The following is a 25,927-nucleotide window of genomic DNA, read 5'->3' as shown; positions in this document are numbered from 1 at the left end:
CGTGATGGGGCAGATATGAGGCTGAGACTGGCTGGTGCCATATTGAACACGGTGCCAGCTGACCAACAACCAGAGAGGGCTATCGGGGAGCCGCTGGAGCACAGAGGACTAAAAGATCAGTCCAGAGGATCAACTGGAACCAAGGATGGAGAAATGGTCTGGGGTTGGAGGGGTGGAGATAGGGGATAGGGTTTGGGACTGGTGGGGCAGGGCCAAGACAAATCCATTTTTTTTCTACATTTTGGCTGTCTGAGGCAGTAGTGGGGGATCTTACCAGACCCACACTGATTTCAGCACTGCAGCTGGAAGAGGAAGTCTGCAGGCCAAATGGACCCTGTAAAAGATGACAGCTGTGAAATATGGGACCGCCACTACATGGGCTACTTTGCTGCAGTATTTTACTGCTTGGCAGTCTACTGTGGAATTTACTAAGCGGCGGTATGTCCCCTCGGGGGAAGATACTGCAGCCTAGTAAAGGAACCCCCTATGTATGTCACCGCCTTAATTACTTCAAAAATCCTAAACTGTGAGCCAATCCAATGGTTCTGTGGCAAGTACTGCAGACTCCTAAATAGAAAAAAAGGACACTATTAAAGAAAATTAAAATAAAAAAACCCTTTAACATTTTTTAATCAAAAAAATATTGAGTGAAAAATAGACAAATGAGCGGAAAGTCCAGTCATTTTTATTAATGATGTAATCATTACACACCCATAAAAAAAATACTCAAAGGAAAAAGGGGGGCAAAGGGGGAATTGGATTCGGACGACAGCCAATGCTGGGCCCTGACTTTTAGAATCCGGGGTAATGTTACGCAGGCATTAAGGAAAAAGCTCAGAACTGCTTCTACCGCCAAGTCCAAAAGCAAAGCATGTTCAAGCATTATTGTCTGAATTATCAAGAAGGCTGCTCTCCTGTAAAAATGTTGCTAGCTGTAATTTTGTTATTGGTTTGTCAGTTGCTTGGTTTTGATTGTAAATATCACTACCCTTAACATAAGGCTTGGGGGTAACCTGCACGGAGCGGTAGTTACTACCATAATAAGTCACTTGCAGGGCAGACTGGATGGACCATTTGGTCTTTTTCTGTTACTAGGTAATATATTGTGTACAGTCCCCAAGAAAAATCCTACTTCCTTATGTATGTGCTTTAAAAAAAAAAACACTTCTTAACTTCAACAAAAATCTTCTTCTATTATTTCTCGTTTTTATGTCCCCTCAGAAGTAGCTTCTTATATCCCCCAAAAAGGTCCTTCTTTTCACCCTCTATGAGCTGCTTCAGGGGGATTCCTTCTAATGAAATTTCTCAAAAGGGCTTTATTACCTGCTCTGTTTTTCAATTATATAAATCCTTCGTGCAATAGCTAAGTTTCCCACTTCAGTTAACTGCACCTGTAATCCCAAAAAAATATGGATTCCTATCATTCTAAATTTACCTATATCAAAAAGCTTAAAAAATTTCATATAGATCCTTTGGAGGTATAAGATGGGGATATAAGATCTTACTGAGGGGTCATAAAAACAAGAAATGACAGAAGATTCTAGTTGAAGGTATAAGAAGTATTTTTAAAGCACTTTCACATTAAGGAATTTTGGGGGGGATTGTACACAACATATTACATTAAAAAAAAAAGATGTTTTGAGTGTTTACGGGTATGTAATGATATACATCATTTCTAAAGACTGGACTTTGATTCTGCTCATTTGTTATGTATGTACACACCTATTTCTCACTCAAATTTTTTTGGTAAAATTATTTTTCTTTAAGGGTTTTCTTTTTTTAATGTTTTTATTTAAATATCTCCTTTTTGTATTTAGGAGACTGGGATTAGATCATCTATAGTGTTACTTTCATATCTCTCTCTCTCTCTCTAGATATAGATATAGATATATATATAATCTCTGAAACTACCTGATGTACTTCTTTTATATTTGCTTATATTACAAGTGCTGCAGACTGCCATGCAGGAGATCTGGATTTGAATCCTGGGCCTGGGAGAAGCAGCCATTACTCAGCAGAGACACTAGCAACCAGACTCGTGTTAGCTGAGTAATGGAGATAAATGCAGTTTGTGGCCTCTGGCTGATCACTGTTGGGCTGAGTTGGAAGCAAATATAAAAGAGGTACATCAGGTAGTTTCAGATGAAGACTCATGGTATCCTAACCCAGTAGAAACTGATTCTGATTGTTTTGAAAGCCTAGAGAAGCAGGAGGAAAGTGCTGGGCCAAAAACATTTCTTGAACTGGGGCTTTGTAAAGTGGCACTTTAGTCATACTTTGGATTTTTTTTTTTTTTTTTAATTAACATATGTCTTTTACATTGTAGTGCCTTTCTGGGGCCCAAGGATTTGTTCCCATATAAGGAGTATAAAGACAAATTTGGGAAGTCAAACAAGCGTAAAGGATTTAATGAAGGCTTATGGGAAATAGAAAACAATCCAGGAGTCAAGTTTACTGGATATCAGGTAAACACTTTACCTTGCATTTTAATACATTTTGAAAATAACTGTGGCAATCCTTTCCATTTCTCCTTTTAGAATAAATATTGGCAAGCTTTCACCTGGCAGTCCTTGAATTCTGATTCTTTCTTAATTGGTTACTCAAAATTAACACACACAAAATTTGTGAGTGTGTGTGTGTATAACTGGTAACCCTTAACTTTCTCAAACATCTGCCCAGTCCCTGCAGCCTGCCCTGACCCAGCAAGCAGAGCTGATGGCCTGGTGCTTCTTTTATCTGCTCCCAGGCCTCTCCTTCCCAGGCAGTTTATACCGTCGGGTCAGCTGTTGAAAACCACATGATGCTTTAATTCTAACAGACGATCTGATATTATGAACAGCATGAGAGGGAAAGGCTCTTGGCTGCAAGAGGAATGGGTTAAAGAAATGCTGGGCAAAGAATCGGGAGGACAAAGACGTAGGTGAAAAGTGCCAGGCCGCTAGCTCCACTTTTCAATTGGGTCGGACCCTGGGCTAGTCATTAGTCCATGGCAGGTGGGGAAATTCCCATTATCCCAAAATATCCATTATCTTGAATGGCCTTGCCCCTGAACATTCTGGATAAGTAGCCCTAGGTTAGATGATGATCAAAAAAGTGCAGATAAGCAAACTTGCAGTCACATTTGATTACCAAAGGCATGTGCTCTGACAAGTCAATTGCTTCAGCTTCTCTCTTTTACAGCTTCTGCTGCCACTGCCTCGTTTACCCCTGCCGGCCACTGTTCTGTTGTTAAGACACCAAGACACAAAAATCATCCACTCTCAGTTTCCCAGACCCTTCACAGGAAACTGAACAAGACTACAGTGCACAAAAATCCTTTACTACAATTGACCTGTAGTGCCTTTCCAAATGACAACAACCAGCAAGCCACTTGTAGCAGAACAGTTTATTTTTTCTGGCTCCATGCCCACCAACATCGGCCCTAGCTTGAGGGCTTGAAATGAGGCAGGTCGCCACCTGCGGGATGCCTTCAAAGAGGCAATCCTATGAGGGTATTCTCCTGTGGCATCATCACAGGCAGCAATGACTTTAACATCAGGCCAAGCTGTTTCCAGTTCTGTAGAGAGGGGGACTGAAGATTTGTTTGTGTTTTTTGGGGTGGTTTGGTTTTTATTTTTTTTTTCACTTTTTTAAATTGTTTATATATTTAAATTGTAATTTGTAAAACGTTATTGCTCTATTTTTGTATTGAAATGTTGTAAGCCACTTTGAGTTCTTTGATGTATCTAGAGATGTATATATTGATAGATAGATATATGCACCATCCCACAGCTTGCCCAAGAGAGACTCTGAGCTCCCTAAGCAGCTTTTTAATTAATCTCATCAGTATACCCTAGTTATTGGTATGTTCCTTTGTTCTGATTGACTTTAGGTTCAGGTTTCTTGGCAATGCAACTCCCAGCATCCTCCTGTTCTCTCGTCCTCAGTTTCTTAAAGCGATATTACCTCTGGAGTTCTCTTTTCAGCACCATCTGTGTCTGTGGTTGATTACTTTCTATCCATCTTTGGGCTGTTCTTCACTGCATGAAATATCTACCTCGTCATACTGACAGTTCCAATTATCTGATCTAGCTTGGGTCCCCTGGGAAGGGGTGAGGGGGCCTGGGTAATATATTAATGACTGCATTTCAGTAAAATAAAAATACTCTTTCCTGTCAAGCTTCCTGTAAGTTGATATGCATCAAAAATAATAAAGAATTAAAAGATTTATTTTCATAATGACTTTAAAGGCAATTCAGCAACAGAGCTCTTCAGAAACTGAAGGGGAGGGAGGAAATGCAGCTGATGCTAGCAGTGAGGAGGAAGGTGACCGAGTGGAGGAAGATGGTAAAGGCAAAAGGAAGAACGAAAAAGCAGGTTCAAAGCGAAAGAAATCTTATACTTCAAAGGTCAGTGAACTTTAATCACCTGCAAAAGAAAAAAATGGCAGCGCACAAGAAAATAATGTGACTAATCCCATTGTTTACTTCCACGTCCTTCTTCAGTGCTTACAGATAGCTGCTAGTCTGGGATTTCAGGTTAACTGTAACACCTTTGTTTTTAATCAAGAGTAGTTATTACTTTATACTTCTTTTTGCTTTATTCACCAAAAACAAGTCGTTTGTCCAAGCAAAGGACCTAGAACACTGGTCAGCTTTTAGCGGCATCATCTTTAACCAACTACCTTGTTACTTTTTATTTCTGGTGGACTAGCCTGCTACTTTGCGTTGTTTTATGTACGCAAAATAATGGGCTGGATTTTAAAAGGGTTATGCGTGTAAAAAGGCCCGGCGACGTGCGGAAAGCCCCGGGACGCGTGTAAGTCCCGGGGCTTTACTAAAGGGGTGGTCCAGGGGCGGGGCCAGAGGCCTCAGACAGAACGGCCATTTCTGCTGTGTTGGAGGATTGCATGCCAGCAGGCTGCCGGCGCGCGCAACTTGCGCCTGCCCAGAGGCAGGCGCAAAAAGTAAGATACAAATTTTGGTGGGGGTTAGAGTAGGGCTAGGGGGGGAAGGTTAGGGGAAGGGAACAGGTGCGTGCAAGGTGCACAATTGTGCACCCTCTTGCGCGCGCCGACCCAGGATTTTATAACATGTGCACGCCTGCGCGCACATGTTATAAAATCGGGTGTACATGTGCGCAGCCTTTTAAAATCTACCCCAATGTGATCTAGGTGTTACAGAATTGGATTTGTTTTTTTATATGCTTTTTATCATGAGCTCATTATCCACCACATGCTACCATTTTTTTTTTTTTAATGTAAAATTGGCTGATAGTGAGGAAACAAAGTAGAAAAGGATCAATGCCAGGAAAAGTCAATCCTGCTAGCTGAAACTTTATAAATCATTCATGCTGAAAGTTTTAATGTAAACTGTGGCACTGAATCAAAGCACAGCACCTGTGCTTCATTACCAACTTTATGTCTCTGTCCCCGCCACTGGCTCTCACCATTTACTGCTGGTGAGAACTGGTGTGCCTCTAGCTATCAATCTATCTGTCCGTTCTGCCACCATTCTGCTTTCCTTCTACAGTAACAATGAAAACATTCCTCCCATGCTGCTCTTGTGTACAGTTTAAGCAAATTAGGTGGTGAATTATTAAAGGAGAAAAGATGGCTAATGCATGAACTATAAAATCTGATACCTGTCTCTCTCTCTTAACTCTTTAGTTTGGCATCTGCTCTTATTGTTTGACACTTGCTTTGCTCTGTCTGCACTTCAGAAATCATCCAAGCAATCACGTAAATCTTCAGGAGATGAAGGGGATAAAGACAGCAAAGAGGAAGGAAATAAGAGTGGGTCTGAGGCTGGAGATGCAGGCAATGACACAAGAAACGCTTCAGAGATGCAGAAAACCAGTGCAGGGGTAATTCTGTATTAATATCATTCTTTAACCTTTACCACCCAAGTATCTTTGTCCCAAAGGAAGAGTATGCGCTCAGATAGTACTCTTGTTACACAAGTAAATGTGTCCTAGGAGGAGGGTGTTTCTTGATCAGCTTATAGTGTCTCTTCTTAGAAGCATGGATGCATTCTGTTGCTAGTACTTACAGCAAACCATTGTCTGATAGATGGGTTCCTTGTGGTACACATCATTATTAGCACTATGAAGCTCCTATACTCTTTTCATATTCATAGGTGGCTTACAATTATTTAAGCATTTAAATTAAAAATGAATTAAGAAATATTATATTGCAGTGGAACAGCCCATTACCACTGTATAAAAAAATACATTCAACGAGTCAAGCAGTTGTGCTTGCCTGAAACCATTCTGGTGGTAGGTGATATATAACGAGAGATCATCAACTGTAGTTCCTCATCGTCCTGCCAGACCAGTAACCCGTGGGGTTCTCCCTCCCACCGGTAGATGGGGCAGAGCGTGAAAGCTTCCTCTTCTGACATTGCTACCATAAAGGCTGGCCTAGCAGAGGGGACGTCAGTAGTCCCTGCCTTCAGCAGAGGGGACTGAGCACATATGTCATTGGTCCAGCAATGTGAGGAGTGGCCCTAGGGCAACAGCCTTCCTTAAGGTCACTTTCCTTAGGGTCCAGGGCTGGGGTGGGAACCTTCTGATTTTTCCCTCCCCAGGGCAAGCAGTTGTTTTGGTCTTCTGGTTTCCCGACAAAATCTCCTAAACTGTGACTAAAAAAAAAAAAAAAGAGCAGAGATGCAGCCTGGCCCGAAAAATCACAGTCTTCCCCAGGTATCGACAAGGGGAAGAAGTGTGTCAGGTGTGGGTCCCTAGCATTTCTGGATCTTTCTATCGCAACTGTGACGGCGAGAAGCAGGGCTGGGCCAATTGAGAGCACGCGCCAGGGAGCATGGCCTTTCCACCACTTCTGGAGCTGGTTTCAGGGCAGTTGAGGCATTCCTCCGCAGCATCGGAAGGTGGGGCAGGTTCAGCAACCACAGCCCCCGGGGGAGGAGGAGTCTGTTTTCCTTAGGCTTGGTGCATAGCCAAAATGAAGCCCATCTCCAGATGAAGGAGAAGCAGAGCAAAGCAGCTTCTCTAGGGGCAAAGCCCAAGTCGCTCTTAGGGTGGGAGGATTGGCGTCCTGACGTGGAGGCCCAGGGAGGTGTGTGTGTGTGTGTGTGGTGGGGGGGGGGGGGCGGTTTTTAGGAGGAAGAGGGTTCTTCCTAAGAAGAGATTTTAGCTGAGGAGGAACCTGAGACTAGGGACTCAGCTATGTGTTTGTTTAGGTCAGATGAGCTGGGAGCCCTAATTTCAAAGGTCTCACAGGTCCTACATTTGAAGGAAGAAATGCTCAAAATTAGAATGAAGGGAAATCCCATCTTGACAAGGATAAAGAAACCATGCAAGGCATTTCCCATCCATTCAGCAATCCAGGACATGTTGACAGCGGAGTCTAGGCTTAGAATCTGTAGAGCTATGCGGAGGCTATACCTAATAGAACAGGATAAGGATAGGCTTCTAAATCTGCCTAGAGTGGATGCAGCTATCACAGCAGTAGCAAAGAAAACTCCGAAACTAGTAGAAGGTGGAGCAGCCCTGAAGGACCCTCAGGACAGGAAAGTGGAGATGTTACTGAAGAGAGGTTTTGAGCTATCATCCCTGGCCTTCCAGGAGGCTATTTTTGAAGATAATGTAGCCAGGGTTCTTCTAATCTGGTCTCCGCAAGACATCCAAGGTCCCAAGGAAGCAGGTCCCTCAGGATTGGGTGGACACAACCCTAGTGGATTCGGCAGCAGCCTTTGTGGCAGATACGCTGTATGACCTCAAGAGTCGGCTAAATTAACAGCAACAGAGGTCATTGCAAAACAGCTATTATGGCTAGGGAAGCTACCCTTTAAAGGGCAGCTACTGTTTGGAGAGGACCTTTTGATTGGCCATTGTTGGAAACAGGATACTGGGCTTGATGGGCCCTTGGTCTGACCCAGTACGGCAATTTCTTATGTTATGTTCTTTTGGTCAAAGACTGGGGAGGAATGAGGCCCAAAAGGTTACCTGAAGAGAAGTGTGCCAGGTGTGGGTCCCTAGCATTTCTGGATCTTTCTATCGCAACTGTGATGGCAAGAAGCAGGGCTGGGCCAATTGAGAGCACGCGCCAGGGAGCATGGCCTTTCCACCACTTCTGGAGCTGGAGACAATTGCTTAGGGAGTATAGACAGAGGGGCAGTAGAGACCAGATCTCCCACTGAGTTAGTAACCTGAGCAGATTTCAGTCCTTTTGGGACAGCAGACAATTTCCAAAGGAAGGGAACACATGACGTCCCCTTAGTGACAAAAGCATGCCATGACTGGAAAGCTGCCTTCCATAAAGGTATCGGGGATGTTACTATATCAGTACAACCCCTTGTAACACGTTTTCTGAAAGGCTTGCTTCACCTCAAGCCCTCACTGCATCCTCTGGCCCCTTCTTGGGACCTCAACCTGGTTTTGGGTCGGCTCATGAAACCACCATTCGAGACTCTTCAATCCTGTGATCTTTGCTATCTCACATGGAAAGTGATTTTCCTTCTGGCAATCACTTCAGCTCACAGTGTTAGTGAATTACAGGCCCTAGTTACCTATCCGCCTTACACTAAACTTCTGCAGGACCATGCGGTTCTCCGCACTCACCCTAAGTTCTTGCCTAAAGTAGTATCGGAGTTTCACATTAATCAATCCATCATACTACCTACCTTCTTTCCCAGGCCCCATTCCAATCCAGGAGATCAGGCTCTGCATACCCTTGACTGTAAACGGGCTCTAGCTTTCTAGACCATACATTCCCCCTCTATCAGATGCAAGATTATCTAGCACCAGGAATCGAGCTTTCTCTATAGCTGGCCCTATAGAATGGAACTCCTTACCATCTTATCTAAGCTCAATAACGGATACCAAATCCTTCAAAAAAGAACTTAAAACCTGGCTATTTAAGCAAGCTTTCACAACCTAAATTAATGTCCACCCTCAGTCTTTGACTTCTCCACTTGTAAGAACCCCTTACCCTCTCATACTATCTCGACTTCCTTCTACTTAACTCTTCCCATTCTGTCCACTCTCTCTTTTCTCCCATTTCTCACCTTGAACCTTACCACTATAATTCCCACAACCCCTTCACTTTTATTTCTCTTTTTTTCATCACTCTTCCTCTCCTTTCTGACTTCTCCATATTCTTAACTAATATTCACCTTTTCTTAAGAAAACCCAAATTTATGATACTTACTATAGTTACGTTTTCTAATAATGTTTCTTATCACTCTCCTTTGCTGAGATGTTATTGTTAACACTGATGTTTAAGTTTATATCCACTGTTAAAAATGTTTAATGTATGAAGTTGTTCACTGTACACCGGAGTGAAGGCTCCTCGCTATACTTCGGTATAAAAAAGAATCTAAATAAATAAATAAATAAATACAGCTGCCCACAGGGAAAGCACTCAATTGTTTGTCTCTTTCCACCCTAACAAGTTAGAGAAGCTTATGGGTAAGCAGACTCTCTCCTCCTGGTTGGCGGACTGCATATCCTTTTGCTATCAGCAAGCAGGTATTCCATTTCAAGACCGTGTCAAAGCACACTGTGAGGGCCATGGCGACTTCAGTAGCACACCTCCGATCGGTGCCACTTCCTGATATTTGCAGGGCTGTCACCTGGGGTTCTCTCCACACCTTTGCAGCCCACTATTGCTTGGACAAAGCTGGAAGACAAGATTCCATCTTCGGCCAGACTGTCCTTCGTAACCTATTTACAACATGTGACGTACCAACACCCTTCCGCCTGCCCGGTAGGGTTCAGGATGCCCTCGGCCAAATTTTATCCCAGTCCTAGTGCCTTGCACACCTGGGTGCATTTCTCTGACATCCTCAACTCGATACTCACCCATATGTGAGGACTACCATCCTGCTTGTCCTGTGAGAAAGCAAATGTTGCTTACCTGTAACAGGTGTTCTCACAGGACAGCAGGAGTTTAGTCCTCACGAAACCCGCCCGCCGCCCCGCAGTGTTGGGTTCGTTACGTTTTCTTATTTTATTTTTCGGCACTGCCTGTAGCTTTTAAACAAGACTGAAGGGGGACCCCTGCTGACTGCAGGGTTGGTGCCATGCTGGGCATGCCCAGTAGGGGCCAGTCAAAGTTCTGGAAACTTTGACAGAAGTTTTCTGTGATTGGGCTCCATCCTGTGATGTCACCCATATGTGAGGACTAACATCCTGTTGTCCTGTGAGAACACCTGTTACAGGTAAGCAACATTTGATATCCTTCTGAAAAGAAAAAGTGACAATCAGCCTGGTACCCGCCTTCCTCTCCAAAGTGGTATCGGACTTTCACCTCTATCAGCCCATCTCTCTACCCAGATTTAGGAAGGTGGAGTGCAAAGGAAAATGCAGAGATCTGAGGTTCCTAGATGTTCGCAGGTGCCTGTTGAAATGCCTGGAAATGACCAATAGCGTCAGGAAGTCAAACAGGCTGTTTATCCTGTTTGCAGGGCCCAGAAAAGGACAGGCAGCGTCCAAATCCTCAATCGCCAGCTGGATCAGGGATACAATAATGGCACCTCGACAGAAGAAATCTCTGAAGAGGCAGCTTATATGCCTGGGGATATCTGCAAGGCGGCCACATGGGCATCCATCCACACTTTTACAAAGCATTACAGATTACACTTCCAAGAAAGGGAGGAGATTAAGTTTTAGTACAGGGGCCCTGGAAGCAGCACTTAGGATCCCACCCGGGGCGAGTACAGCTCTGGTAGGTTCCATAGGTCTGGCAGGACAATGAGGAAAGTACAATTAGATCTTATCTGCTAATTGGCTTTCCTTGAGTCCTCACAGACCAGTCTAGATCCCGCCTGTAAAAAAAAAAAAAAAGTGTGTGTGCATATACCCAGATAAATAAATGAGAATCTAAGAAGCAAGGGAGCACAGCGGAATGTGAAGGCAGGCTGTTCTCTGCTTTTTCATTACCATTTTCATTGTTTAGTTTTTCTGGATTCCCTTACTGCAGGAAGTAGGGAACCAGCATTCTATAATATCAGCGGAATTATCACCCTGGGTAGGATGAACAGACAAGGGAGCAGACTAGGTGACAAGCTGATAAGTATCCTTAAAATGAAAAAAAAAATAAAGAAAGAGGGGTTCAGAAAAAGGATATAAAGGTATAATCAACAAGCCACGCGTTAGCAAAAGACTGCGGACTTCCCCTCTGCCGGACCAGCCTTTATGGTAGTGATAGCAGAAGAGGAAGCTTTTGCGTTCTGTCCCCATCTGGTTTGTTAGGACTCTAGGAAAGCCAATTAGCAGGTAAGATCTAATGGTACCTTTCTTATTAATGAACTTTTTTTTTTTGCCCTGACAAATGATGGAAATGACTTTTTTGCTTAAAACTACAGATATAGAACCAATTTTCCCTTCCTCGGGTACATTTGAGTAAGAGCTTAAGACATCTCCCGTTTTTCTCCTGCAACTCTCTCATTTAATAGTTTTTAGATGTTGGCATGTATGCTTGCTTTATCTCCCTGTGCCTCAGTTTACCTAGCAGGTCACAGAATAATAACAGTATTGTTCTTCCTCCTCTCTCTCCTCTGAAAGCCTTCACACAGATCAGGTAACAAATTTCCAGCCCTAGAGACTGTATGTATGCTTTTCAAATAAAAGTGCATTAGCATCTTGTTTCAATAACAGGCATCGTATAAATACTATTTTTATTATTATTTTCAATGAATTTTCTGCATATACATTTTACTAGTTCAGCTAAAAACAAAAACTTCATTCACAAGTTTAAAAGAACTGAAATGTATTTCCTTCCATGTAAGTAGTCTGGCATGTATTCGCTCCAATTAACACAGCACCAGAAATCAACTAAGGTTCCTGTGAATTCTGTGTGTACAACTTTTTATCCATGCTTATTGGACATCTGCCCATATTTGCACTTGTAGCTTTCTTAATTAAAATATATACAAATCAGATTAGAGGGAAGGGTATGGCAAAATATAATTTTCAAAACTATTTCATATGTGGACACTGTAGTAATTAAATGTAATCTTTTTTAGAATAGCATTTCCATATTTTAGTCCTTATAGCTGTAAATTTGCTTTTGTATATAAGAAGAATTGGGGCACAGGCACTAGAGTTTGGGTTCATATTCTCCTGAGATTTTGATAACTAAATTCAACAATCATGATCATCTCCTCCCCCCACCCCGAGAACAATCCTGTACAAACATAGGACACGAGTGTCACTCAGATCCTGCTGTCTTTATGGGAACCATTTTTAAAATCGCCACTAACCACACTGAAAGAACTGACTGATTGATTATTACATGATTAGTTTTCTATCAAGGGATTCACACCAGCTGTTTTTCACTTAGCAAGGCACTAACTTTTTCACAAAATAATTTAACCTCCACCTTTTTTCTCTTCATGTAACACAAAATAAATTGTACATAGAACACACAATAACACTGAAAACTACATTCCAACCATGAAATTCTTGGCAGATATTCTGAAACCTTTTACTGGAGTAGCGCACAAATTATCTAAAATATTATACATGAGTTTTTGAAACTACAGAGGTCCTCTTTTTCAGACATCACATCTGTGATAATATTCACATCTGAACAAGGCATCTCTGGCCTCGATAGCTCTTGTATAACATTTTTGGCAAATACATTGATCAAGTGAAAGCCATCACAGTGTGCAGAGAATCCAGTTTACTCTGGGAGCCATACAGCTGCTCGAGTCTTGCATTATATACTGCAAATAAAATGCTTTTTTAAACTTTATCTGGGTTGTGCTCTCTCTTTACTGATTTCCTCTTGTCTGTCTGTCTGTCTGTCTGTCTTCTCAATTCTTTTTCCAGGCTCTCCTTTCCATTTTACTCTTTTTTTTTTTTTTTTTTTTTTTTCCTTTCCCGTCATCATTTTTCCCCTTTCTTTCTTTTCTGCCTTGCATCACCAACTCTTCTTTCTCTCATGCCTGTATCTCCTCACATCTTTCATCCTCCAGTTCTCTCTGTCCCAATACATCACTTCTCTAACTCTCCCCTTCATTGTTCCTGTAACCCTCCATCTCTACCTCACTGGATTGCTCCCTCCCATCAATCTCCTGCTGTCTGGATCCATTTTACCCAATAGCCACATACTTTCTCTCACCAATTCCTATCATCTCCACATTGACGTTCTCACTCCCTCTCTCAACCATTTCATTTCACTTACCTCCTCTCATAGTCTCCCTTCATCCTCCCTTTGATTCATGCTGAGCCTGTAATCCCCTTGCATGCTCTCCCCTTCTCCCACCTAATATATCCTCTCTGACCCTCTATTGTACACCGCCCCTTATGGCTCTTACACACCAATCTCAATCAGTCTTTTTACTCTCTCTCAAACCCTTTCTCCTTCCAATCACTATCTCTGACTCTCTCTCTCTCTCTCCTCTCTTCTACCCACATCACCACCTCTAGCTCTGATAAAATCGTCAACTATACCATGTCTGATTCTGTCATCCTCCCTCCTCCTTCACCATCTCTGGCTCTTGCTCACACACCCACCCACCTCCTCCACCCCCCATTCCCAACACCATAGCTTTTTTTTTTTAATTGAGGGAACGAGCCTTTGCACGAATAGCTGTGAAGCCATAAAGGGGCTGCACAGCCCGCATGAGGGAACCCCCAAAGTGAAATACCCTCATTGGTAGGAAAGTGGCTTCTCCCCCACCTTGATCACTGAGCACCTTATGGGACCAAAAAGGGCCCCACTCCATTATTGCTCTTTAAAAGCAGTGTAACCTAAAATTCAGGACTTCTCCACATGTCCCCTCTCCTGACTCCCCCCAAGCATACCCACTTGTTGGGCTGGGGGGGGGTCTCCTGGGGGAAGGTGCTATGCCTACTTGCTTTTGCCCTGTTGGCCATCATTTTCCAGAATGGTACTGGCTACTCAACTGACACCATTTTCTCCTTGTTTTCTCCCAGCCACGTCTCCTTGGATGTGGCTGGGAGAAAACATGAGGGGAGGGGGGGGGGCTTACATTGTTTTAAAGGGCCACAAAGGGGTTGGGACTTGGGGGTGGGTCTTGTAACAACTTCGCTGCTATGGCACTTTTTTGCCTCGCAAGGGGCTCAGAGATTATGGTGGGAGTTGGCCCTTATGTGGGCCACATGATCCCTTTAAACATGCTTGGGGCTGCCAGTCAATGAAATGTTTTGCATGCTGTCATGGCCAGAAACACACAGAACATTTCACAAGAAATTTTTGCTACAGATTCAAATGAGTTCATTTGCCAGCCATAGCAAAACAGCGCAAAATGTCCCCTAACTTGCAGTAAATATTGTGCATTGGTACATTGGCCACTTAGATTTTTATGTAGGGGGTTCAGAAAATTGGTTTATTGCAGGGTTTTCCTTCCCAGCAGCTGGTCCCCACCACTTTCTTAAGCTCTTCTCCCTAGTGTTCATTGTGTCCTCTTTCTCCCAGCTCTAGCACTCGCCGTCAAGAACAGCTGTACAGCAGAGACGGTGGGAGGAGGAGCGTGAAGGCCTGATGGCTGATAAGAACTTGTGCAGCTAAGCAACTGTCAGTGCAAAAAAGGTGCAATGATAGAGTAGTGGGTCTAAGGCAGGCAAGGTGGGGGGGAGGGAAGAACCAGGTTGACTGTACTGCAGGGACAGTGTTTTCTGATGCTTATTCAGTTTATTTATAGATTTATTAATCACCTCTTCCCAAAGGGCTACAAGGCATTGTATAGCAGAACAAACAATAAAAGTGTAACAGACAATAATTTAAACACTGATTTCATTTTTTTTTCCCACTGGGGATATTCTGTAAATATTTATTTATTGGTTGAAACCTAAAAAAAAGAAGACCTTGTCATGATAGAGTTAATTTTCAAAATGTTTCAATGTGTAAAATCTACATGCATGTGTGTTAAGTAGTGTGTACATGCATATATGCTATTTTGGAATCCTCGAATGTGCGGACTTGTTTCACATAAATGTCAACAGGGGAAAAAAGTGCTGGCTTAGGGGCGTTCTGGGGTGGGGTTTGGAAGTATGCTCGCGAGTTGTTTTATAAGCGGAATACGCGCATATGTTTCCAAACTTCTCTGTATACCTTTACACCTGCTAATTATGTCGCAGAAGTGAAATTGCATTTCTCTTTTGTGTATTGTTTTTGGATTGATAGTCTGGGTGAAGTGATTGCATGTACAAACAAGTATTTTCAGACACTGAGTACACTCATTCTTTATAAAATACATGCCTCTATACAATTATTACATGTGTAAAATATTTACATAGAATTTCATAAAATGGATAGAGAATGTATGTGTTCCTGTTACAAATATATATGTATACTGGTGTGGAAATACATAGTTTTCTATAAACTCTGCAACTCCTGCCACACAGATTATAAAATACTTGCAGAATTGTCTGCAAGCTCACTTATGTGCGCATTTGGTGACTTAAGCACACTTTTGAAAATTGGGCTCTATATACCAAAAGGATTTTGACATGCAATCACAAAACATCTGACAAATAACACTTCATTTTGTTCATCTGTGTTATACATTTAATATGAAGTGATGTAGTGACATCCATTTGAGGAGTCACCCAGTGATCCACTATCAGCTGAAAAACATCCTGGTTGCTCTGGGATCCAACATGTTTCTGCTGAGGAAGTCTGTTTAAACATTTTCTTCCTCTGCAATGTAAGCTCGCAGAAGATTTTGTTCCACCCAGGTGAGCAGCAGGCCAACTTCTAAAAGCTACAGCCATACTCTGAGTGCCTCCCTGCTTGTTTACATAAGCTATCGCTGTAGCATTGTCTGAGAACACTTGAACTGCTGACCCTTTCACCCGAGGAAGAGAGTGAATCGGAGCCAGACTGATTGCTCAGGTCTATAACCTGTCTATTGACCTGTCGCTTTCTCCTTGGACCATAGACCTTGTGCCCCCTCAGTCCGTAAGACTCACATCTGATGTGACCACTATCCAGTGTGGGTCCTCCAGGAACATGCGTTTGGACAAATTGTGGACTATTGATTACCACATCAGGCTCTTCTTCACTGCTGGCCACAGGGAAAAATGGATGTCGTAGTCCTGTGACTGAGGGGACCACCTCGACAGAAGAAATCTCTGAAGAGGTTGCATATGAGCACTTGCCCATAAAACCAGCTCTAAAGTGGTAACCATGGATCTCAAGAGTTGTTAATCCCACACTCGCGGGGGGGCTCTTGATGCCCGAAAGGCATTCACCTGATTCAGTATGATTCAACATCTTGACTATTCTCTCCTGTGTCAAGAAAACGTAACTCACTTCTGTGTCAGAACGAGCCCTAAAATAATCCAGATTGTGGGAAGGAACAAGCTTGCTCTTCACATAGCTGATGACCCAACCTAAATCTTCCAATCACTGTACCACTCTGACTGAGGTGGACTTGGCCAGTATGAGCAAATTGTCCAGTTAGGTATGAACTAAAATCCATCTTTCCGTTTAAAAAAAAAAAAAAATGCATTCACCATCATAACCTTGGTGAAGGTCCTCGGCATCTTGACCAATCCAAAGAGGGAATGCCTTGGATTGAAAATGCTTCTGCAGAATGCAAAAACTGGAGGTCTCTGTCTTCCTCGATAGGAATATGGAAATACACCTTTGAAAGATCGGGGGATGTGAGAAACGCCCCTTTCCTGACTGCTACAATCACAGACAGAAAAGTTTCTATATGAAGGCAAGGTACTCAAAGGCATTTGTTCATGCTTTTGAGATCTAGAATGAGCTGGAAGGACATGTTTTTCTTTGGCACAATGAAGTAAATGGAATAGTGGCAGATCATAGTTTCTCAATTGGGATGAGAGATTTTCTTCAGGTCCTGAAGCCTCTGCAGAGGAGCCTTTACTATTCCTCTCTTGGAGACAGAATCACAGGAAGAGAAACCATAAAGGTATCTGAGATAGGAACAGCGAATTCTAGAAATACCTTTCCAGGACAAGTTGAAGGACCCACTGGTCCAAAATGATGTGGATCCACTCCTGGTAATAAAGCAGAAGAGGCTTGTGCACTGAGATTACCTTGGAATGGACCTGAAGAATCTCATTGTGATGCTCGGAGTCCCGGAGATTCCTCAAATGTCACTTCTAGGTGTCACGGATGTGAGCCCTTGGGCTGTGGCATGGTTGATGCAGCCTAGTAGGCAAACCTACTAGGCTCACGCCTTTATTGGGACTGAAGCTGGAGCTTCACCTATACCAGCCCCATTCCCCACAGATTGAGCCCTTGGGTTCCAGGGACCAGCAGGGCTTAGGCAAGTGTCCCTTAAGGAGCAGTCAAAGAGAGTCCAGGTATGGGCAATGGTTAGGGTTGTCAGCAAGAAGAAAGGATCCAGGTACAATCTGAGGTCAGGACAGGCAGCGTGTAAGAGCTCATTGTCTCAGGTACAAACTTAGATTGTAAGCCCTCTGGGGATAAGGAAATACCTACAGTACCTGAATGTAATTCACTTTGAAGTGCTGCAAAAAGCAGAATATAAATCTAAATAAATAAAATAATAAAGAGGGAGTCAGGGTCTATAGCAGAGGTCAGTACCTTTGAACAAACAAGAGAAGAGTCAGGGTCCGTAACAGAGGTCAGAATCCAAGAGTCAGGCAAGACAGACCGAACAAGGATGGATGGACACAGAGGACCAAGACAAGGTCGGACGGGCAGGGCAAGTCAACAGAAGTGGACGAGGCAGGAGCAAGGCAAAGAAGCAAAACAGGAAGCAAGGCAGGAGCACGGCAGGAGCACGGCAAGGGGACACAGCAGGACAACATGACAAGCAGGACGATGTAGCACGAAGGATAGTAACATGCACAGGGATGCAAATGGGTTGAAATGGTCATGGGGCTCTGATATCATCAGGTGGTTCCAAGTCCTGTTTCCTGCCGAAGGGCCTTTAAGAAAAGGGCTAGGGTGCGAGTACCTTAGGGAGCAGCACGGTGAGGTCCTAGTGGAGGGGCACTAGTGTCGCTGCTGCTGCAATTCCTGGCCTGCCAGCACACAAAAAGAGGAGGTAATGTGTGGGGTGGAGCTACCATTTTGCACTTCTCTCCATCTCCCCCCCCCCCCCCGCCAGGCCAGATTTAAAAATCTGACAAAGAAAAAAGAGTGAAAAGACTGTAGGACATTTTTTCCTGCACAGTTTTCAAAAAAGTATATCATTTGCCCAAGGATTAACTTCTGTAAGGGAAAGAATTCCACTGAATAACTGGGCAAGCTAAAACTTGTGCAAAAAGTACTGTGGAACTTTTTCCCAAGCTTTGTGCTCTACTTGTACCCAATTCTTACAGTTTTTCTATAGGCAAAAGCCTTGTAAGGCTGTTTGCGAATTATTTAGTGTGCATACTTTGATTGTGCCTGCTACCAAATTTATGCGTAGGGCACTATTTCAGAATTGCAGGAGGAAATGGTTTGCACATTGCTTCGGACTGTTTTGTGTAAATTCTAAATTTGGTGCAAATGCAAAATTTATTGCACATAGAAAATACAATTTTACAGATTTTATGCAGATGCTTTGCCAAATCCTTAAATCGGGCCTTGAAATTTCGACTTTCCTTTTCACAGTGGATTTGGGGCATGTCAACATACTCAGTCCATCCTGTTATGTTATTGCTTATGGAAGTCAAGTTCTTTTCTAAGAACAATTAGCCAGCAGCGAGATTGCTTCAGGGTAAAAATGTAATGTAACCTTCCATGAGATGGCAGTTTATACATTGTGATGAGAACATAGCTGGTATTTTCCCCATATACATATGAAATCTAGACAAATACCCGATGATGTCTCAGGTATCCCATGGGATAAGGATAATATCTTGGACCCTTTATGGATCTTTCTTCTTTCTACTATGGGTTGTTGGCATCTGTGGCGATATGTGACATAGGCTATTTCCTAGCATGTAGCAGATGGACTCAGGACCAATAGTGTACTCCTGATAGCAGTTGAAGACTGATCAGATTTCAATCTGACGTCAGCCCTAGTACATATACCCCTGCAGGAAGTGCAGCTCTTAAGTATTTTCCATAGCAGTTAGGGACTACCTGCACGCTCTCACAGTGTTAGAACAAATTAAACGGAGAAAACCCAAATTCAGAAGAAAACCTACCTCTACAGACGAGCCCTGCTCTCCTGCGGTGACACCTGTTGGGTCCCTCCCCAGTTGAGATTTCCCGAGGTGATTTCCGTTATCCTTCGGAGGTAAGCCTCTGTCCGGCGGCCGATCCGCGGCGGGGACCTAGCCCCCAATCTCGGGCGCGGCTGAGAGGCAGCGGGTGCACCCTCGAGCGCGGCAGTGAAGGTATTTGCCCTCTCCCCCCGCAGCCAGAGACCGCCCAGAACGAAACCGGGAAGCGCCGAAGACAAGGAAAGGTAGAAATCTACTTCATAGACTCCGGTCTCCAAGGTTCGAGGAGTCGCACAGGTCGCCGGCCGGGACCACTGCTGCCGGGTTGATCCACCCTATCAAGGCCAGGCCCTGGTTAGATCCAAGGGTCCTCCGAGGTGGTCACTATATTGCCCTCGTGGTCGCCGTCGCCATCTTGGCCCTATTCACTGCTGTGTCCGCCGTCTCGATCCGGGCGCACAAGGCTAGCTAGGCACACAAAATACATGTGCGCATAAAGTTACATGCACAAGTGCCGTGTGCATAAGATATACGCGCATCGCGCGCTTGCTGGGCGCATATCTGCGACTTGGGCGCGCACAACCCGCACGCACATCTTAGACGCACCGGAGCGCATAAGGATTTACGCGCCTATATCCATGGCGCCACCAGAAAAGGAGGTCAAGGCCTCTGCCCAGCATGCCACATCAGAGCTGCACAAAACGAAGAGGCCAATGCCCTGTGCGTTCAGTGCGAGGAGGCCCTGGGAGATCCAGTCCCACCCAGGGCAGAGTACTAGCTCCTCAGTGAGTACCCCGGACCTAGCAAATTCCAGCGGGACACCCCCTGAAACAGGGACCCCCAGGGACATGGCGCCCCTTAGCTTGGACCCAGCGTCTATCTCATGGGTGGAATTCTTCAAAGGTCTGCACACCTTTGTTCACATGCAGACGGAGCCTCCGGTTAAAGAGCCACAGCCTCCACCAGAAGACCTTTATGCCCCAGGCCTCTCTAAGCCCAGACAAATGTTTCCACCGCCCAGAAGCCCCACCTATGGGGACACGGACAACTCTGAAGGGGAATCAGAGCCCCTAGAAAAGGGGGAACTCACCCCGGGGACAGAGCCTCACCGAACCATGAGATGCTTCTTCACCAAGGACGAGCTCCCAGACCTGGTCATCCACAGCCTGAAGGAGCTTGCTATCCCGGGCACAAGTAATTCGGGGGAGCCTAAGATGAATCCCTTGCTAGAGGGACTCCGCCAGACCTCTCGCCATTTCCTTCTGTTATAAGCCGTCCAGCAGCTAATTGACCTAGAATGGAGTGCTCCAGAGTCCACATTCAAAGGGGGACAAGCTATGGCAGCCATGTACCCCCTAGACCTGGCGGCCAAAGACCTTCTGACATGCTCAAAAGTGGATGCCATGGTCTGCATGGTCTTGAAGCTCACTACTATCCCAGTGGAGGGAGGTGCATCGCTCAAAGATGCTCATGACCGACGTCTGGAATCCATCCTTAAACAATCCTTTGACGTCGCCGCTATGTCCCTACAAATAGTGGCCTGCTGCAATGTGGTGACACATGCCTGCCTATCACAGACCAGGAGCGACACCCTGGGGAAGCCATGGAACCAGCAGTATCATTCCTTGCGGATGCTGCTTCCGATCTGGTGCGCACAGCGGCCAGAGGAGTGTCATCAGCTGTGGCAGCCAGGAGGCAACTCTGGCTCCGAAGCTGGTCGGCCGACACATCTTCCAAAATGTGACTCACAAGGATGCCCTTCAAAGGATCCCTCCTGTTCGGCAGCGAACTAGAGAAACTGGCTAACAAATGGGGCGAATCCCCTTTGCTGTGAATACCGGAGGACAGGAATAAGTGAAACCAGCGACCCTTCCCAAGGTCCTCCCGGGGCAGAGGTTCACAGCGCTTCAACCCATACAGAAATAATTATCAAGCGTCCCGCCCTACAGGCAGGAACCAGTCCTTTCGGAACAAGCACAACAAAAGGGGAACCAGCTCTGGTCCAGACCCCAGCCGCATCCCACAATGAGATTCAGCCGACCTGTCCAAGGGAAGAAGCCAAAGGGGGCAGACTAGCCCTATTCTACCACAGATGGGTCGAGATAACTTCGGACAAGTGGGTCCTAACCATCATTCGAGAGGGGTACTACCTGGATTTCCTACGAACCCCTCCGGATAAGTTCGTGGAATCCCCCTGCCATGACCTCTCCAAGAAGGTGGCAGTGGAAGCTAACTGACCAGACTACTGGCCCTCGAGGCCATAACCCCAGTACCTCCACAAGAAATAAATACTGGGCATTATTCCATTTATTTTATCTTCCCCAAGAAAGAGGGGACGTTCAGGCCCATCCTGGACCTCAAGTCTGTCAACCGCCACCTGAGGATTCCCTGCTTCTGCATGGAAACCCTACGCTCTGTAAAAAGGGCGATACAACTGGGAGAGTTTCTCACATTCCTGGATCTTTCGGAAGCCTACCTACACATCCCGATCCATCAGGAACATCAGCGCTTCCTACGCTTCAAAATCCTGGACCGCCACTACCAGTTCCGGGCACTACCCTTCGGGTTAGCCACAGCACCCCGGAACTTCACCAAGATCATAGTGGTGGTGGCGGCAACACTGAGGAAGGAAGGAATCCTCGTACACCCTTACCTAGACAATTGGCTGATCAGGGCGAAATCCCCAGAGGAAAGTCACCAAGCAACCAACAGAGTCAAAACTCTACTGGAGAGCCTCGGATGGGTGGTCAACACAAACAAGAGTTGTCTGCGGCCCTCACAGTCTCTTGAATGCTAGGAGTCCGATTCAACACCAAAGAAGACAAGGTCAGCCTGACTCCCACAAGGAGATCAAGACTGAGGAACCGGTTACAATTCCTGCTGAGCGAACCTCGCCCCACAGCATGGGATTACCTGCAAGTCATCGGTCTGATGGCATCCACACTGGAAGTAGTGCCATGGGCACGAGCTCACATGAGACCCCTACAGCGCTCACTCCTATCACGATGGAATCCACTGTCTCAAAACTCGCAGTATGTCTACCACTCCAGGGCAGAGTTCGGATCCAGCTACAATGATGGCTGCAGGTCAGCCACCTGAGCCAGGGAACAAGACTATCTTCACCAACCTGGACCCTGCTCACCACAGATGCTAGCCTACGAGGATGGGGAGTACACTGCGAGGAGCTAACCGCCCAAGGGCAGTGGAACGCAGAAAAGTCGAGATGGAACATCAACCGCCTAGAAGCGCAGGCGGTCAGACTAGCCTGCCTACGGTTCATTCACAGACTCCGAGACAAAGCGGTCAGAGTAATGTCGGACAATGCCACAACAGTGGTTTACATCAACCGTCAGGGGGGAACCAGAAGCCAACAGGTGTCTCTGGAAATAGACCCCCTAATTTCGTGGGCGGAAGTAAATCTCCAGGAGATCTCGGCCGTCTACATCGCCGGGAAAGACAATCACGGCGGACTACCTCAGTAGAGAAAATCTAGACCCAGGAGAATGGAAGCTGTCGTCCGCAGTGTTCCAAATGATAGTGAACCGGTGGGGGACACCAGACATGGACCTTCTGGCAAACCGGTCCAACGCCCAAGTACCCTGGTACTTCAGCCGCAGGCGGGAACCTCAGTCCCAGGGGATCGATTCCCTGGTACAGACCTTCCTGCCATGGTCCCTCTTGGGCACAAACATTCACAAGATACAGCTATACAGGGGACTAGTACTTCTGGTGGCCCCGGACTGGCCAAGAAGACCATGGTACGCAGACATGAGAAGACTACTGGCAGGGACCCCCCTGCCGCTGCCTCCACACAGAGACCTACTCTAACAAGGACCGATTCTCCATGAGGATCCAGTTCGATTCTCTCTTACGGCCTGGCAATTGAGAGGGCTCGCCTGAGAGAGAGCGGATACTCGGGGGCTATAATCGACACCCTACTCCGAGCACGCAAGTTCTCCACATCTTTAACGTACATAAGGATTTGGAGAGTATTCGAAGCCTGGTGCGAAGACCATGACATCATACCATGCTCAGTCAAAGTTCCGTGATCTTGGAATTCCTACAGAACGGGCTACAGAAGGGTCTGTCCGTCAACTCCATCAAGGTACAGGTGGCCGCATTGTCATGCTACAGCACCAAGAGCGAGGGCGACAACATAGCCTCTCACCCGGACGTTTCATGCTTCCTGAAAGGAGTTAACACATTCGCCCACCCCTAAAGTGGCCGGTACCTCTTTGGAATCTCAACCTGGTCCTGGATTTTCTAGCAGGAGCCTCCTTCAGGCCCCTCCAAGAACTGTCTCTCCGACTATTAACTTTAAAGACAGTATTCCTGCTGGCAGTTTGTTCAGCCCGCCGCATTTCAGAACTACAAGCACTGTCCTGCCGTGAGCCGTTCCTCAGGCTCACCCCGGGAACCATCCAGCTACGCAAGGTCCCTTCGTTCCTTCCCAAAGTGGTGCCAAACTTCCATCTTAACCAAACCATCTCGCTATCATCGCTGGATGAGTTTAAGAATTCGGAAGAAGCTTGTAGTCTACGCCACCTCAACATCGGCAGACTCCTGTCCAGATACTTGGAAATGTTGGAACCCATACGAAAAACAGACCACCCATTCATCCTTCACAGCGGGAAGAGACAAGGGGAAGCGGCCTCGCGGGCAACCATAGCCCGCTGGATCAAGGAAGTCATCAAGGTGGCCTACGTAGAAGTAGGCAAGCCGCCGCCTCTACAGGTCAAGGCCCATTCTACTAGAGCCCAGGCAGTGTCCTGGGCAGAAACCAGAATGTTGTCACCCGCCGAGATTTGTAGGGTGGCGACATGGTCCTCCATCCACACCTTCTCCAGGTTCTACCGCCTGAATGTTCAGGCTCGGGAGGACACGGCATTTGCAAGGGCAGTACTAAGTGGGTCACGGGCAGCCTCCCACCTGGTTCGGGAGCAGCTTTTATATATCCCATTGGTCCTGAGTCCATCTGCTACACGCTAGGAAATGGAGAAATTACTTACCTGATAATTTTGTTTTCCTTAGTGTAGACAGATGGACTCAGCATCCCACCCTTGGCTGCCGTTACTCATGGAATTTCGAATGATACAAGGGTAAGCCATGCTTTCCTTCACTTTGGACACCCATCCTACAAGGTGTCGACGCTTTCCGGTTGAGGGCACTGGCGGTCTCCAGCTATAGCCACTTCAACCAGATCAAGTTATAAAGTTTAACCAAGTTATGAAGTTATTCAAGTTAATCAAATTAGTCAGTCACTCATATATCCACAATGCTTTTCGAGGAGAATACTGAAGAGCTGCACTTCCTGCAGGGGTATGTGTACTAGGGCTGAAGTCAGATTGAAATGTGATCCGTCTCCAACTGCAATCAGGAGTACACTATATCCATTGGTCCTGAGTCCATCTGTCTACACTAAGGAAAACAAAATTATCAGGTAAGTAATTTCTCCATTATGTGCTTTTTCATTGTTTTGGGTTTTTTTGTCTTATTTTGTGAATGCTTTGCATTGCAAGCGTGAAGGTTGGCTGTTTTTGCATTTAGGTTATAGAAACATGATGGCAGAAAAAGACCGTATGGTCCATCTAGTCTGCCCATCCACCCAATTAATTTAGCTTTATAATTCCCATCACTCTTTTAGAGATCCCATGATAGAAACATAGAAGCTATGCATCATTTTATCTCTATATCCATGTTCATTTATGGAAATAATGTTCTTATTGTTTAATTATGCTATACACAACTGTGGATGATATATTTATCGCCTCCTTTTTGAAAGAATAACTTGTGCCACATTGACTGTTTCCATAGCAATTAGAGGTCAACATTTAAAAAAAAAAAATAATTGGGAATGCTAACAATACAATTTACCCCTTTCTGGTCACAGTGAGGGAGTTTGACCAATACTGAGAGTATTCAAACCCCTACAGCAGTGGTGCCATTGATAAGTTGTCTTATGACAGCAGTAGAGTACCTGCCATAATTAGGAAAGGAAATTACATTATAAAGCTTGTAATAAGCATTTGCATACACTGTGGGGTAGATTTTATAAATTTGCGCGAGCGCATACAAAAGTACGCTGGATTTTATAAGATACGCGCGTAGCCGCACGTATCTTATAAAATCCGATGTTGGCGTGCGCAAGGGGGTGCACATTTGTGCAACTTGCGCGCGCCGAGCCCGGCGTGCGCTGCCTGTTCCCTCCAAGGCCGCTCCCAAATCGGAGCGGCCTCGGAGGGAACTTTCTTTCCTTCCCCCCCCCCCACCTTTGTTGCCAGATTTACGCCTGCCGAAAGCAGGTGTAAATCTGCGCACACCAGCGAGCTGCTGGCGCGCCATCACCCAACCCAGGGGCTGGTCTGGAGGCCTCGACCACGTCCCCGGTCCTGCCCCCTGACATGCCCCCTCCCTGCCCCTTTTACAAAGCCCCGGGACTTACGCGCGTCCCGGGGCTCTGCGCGAGCCGGCGGCCTATGCAAGATAGGCGCGCCGGCGCGCAAGTGCCCTGCGCGCGTAAATCCGGCTGGATTTACGTGCGCAGGGCTTTTAAAATCCGGCCCTGTATGAAAACAACTAAATTTGTTCCCATCATTTACTAGTAACACTAACAAAATCAGTATCCCACACTTTATACTACTCTAAAATACTCTAAGAAATGTATTTGTTCCATAACAGTGACTATGACATCTTTATGAATTATGTTTTCTGTATTTTAGCACAGATGAATTTTTTTTTCATTGTAATACACTTCTGAAACCTTTGATTTCTAAATAACAAAGGCCTAGATTCATCATTTTGTGATAAATATAGCAAAAATAGTGCCTGTGATTAAAAAGAGGCATGGTTAGGATAACCTTTC

The 25,927-nt window shown here is 45.4% G+C and overlaps 1 protein-coding gene across 2 annotated transcripts in view; it reads left to right on the top strand.

The window, feature by feature from the left end:
• The window catches only part of HDGFL3 (HDGF like 3), an 89,211-nt gene that overhangs the window by 37,144 nt on the left and 26,140 nt on the right, over nt 1-25,927 (top strand). For both annotated transcript variants that reach the window (XM_029574817.1, XM_029574816.1), the window contains exons 3-5: nt 2,327-2,465; nt 4,230-4,388; nt 5,701-5,844. In XM_029574817.1, coding sequence (XP_029430677.1) covers nt 2,327-2,465; nt 4,230-4,388; nt 5,701-5,844 — 442 coding nt within the window. The remainder of the gene's footprint in view (nt 1-2,326; nt 2,466-4,229; nt 4,389-5,700; nt 5,845-25,927) is intronic.

The sequence above is a fragment of the Rhinatrema bivittatum genome, chromosome 13 (genome assembly GCF_901001135.1).
Source record: "Rhinatrema bivittatum chromosome 13, aRhiBiv1.1, whole genome shotgun sequence".
NCBI classification, from domain to species: domain Eukaryota; kingdom Metazoa; phylum Chordata; class Amphibia; order Gymnophiona; family Rhinatrematidae; genus Rhinatrema; species Rhinatrema bivittatum.
The sequence above is the reverse complement of the archived record's forward strand: the minus strand, read 5'-3'. Positions and strand labels throughout refer to the sequence as shown.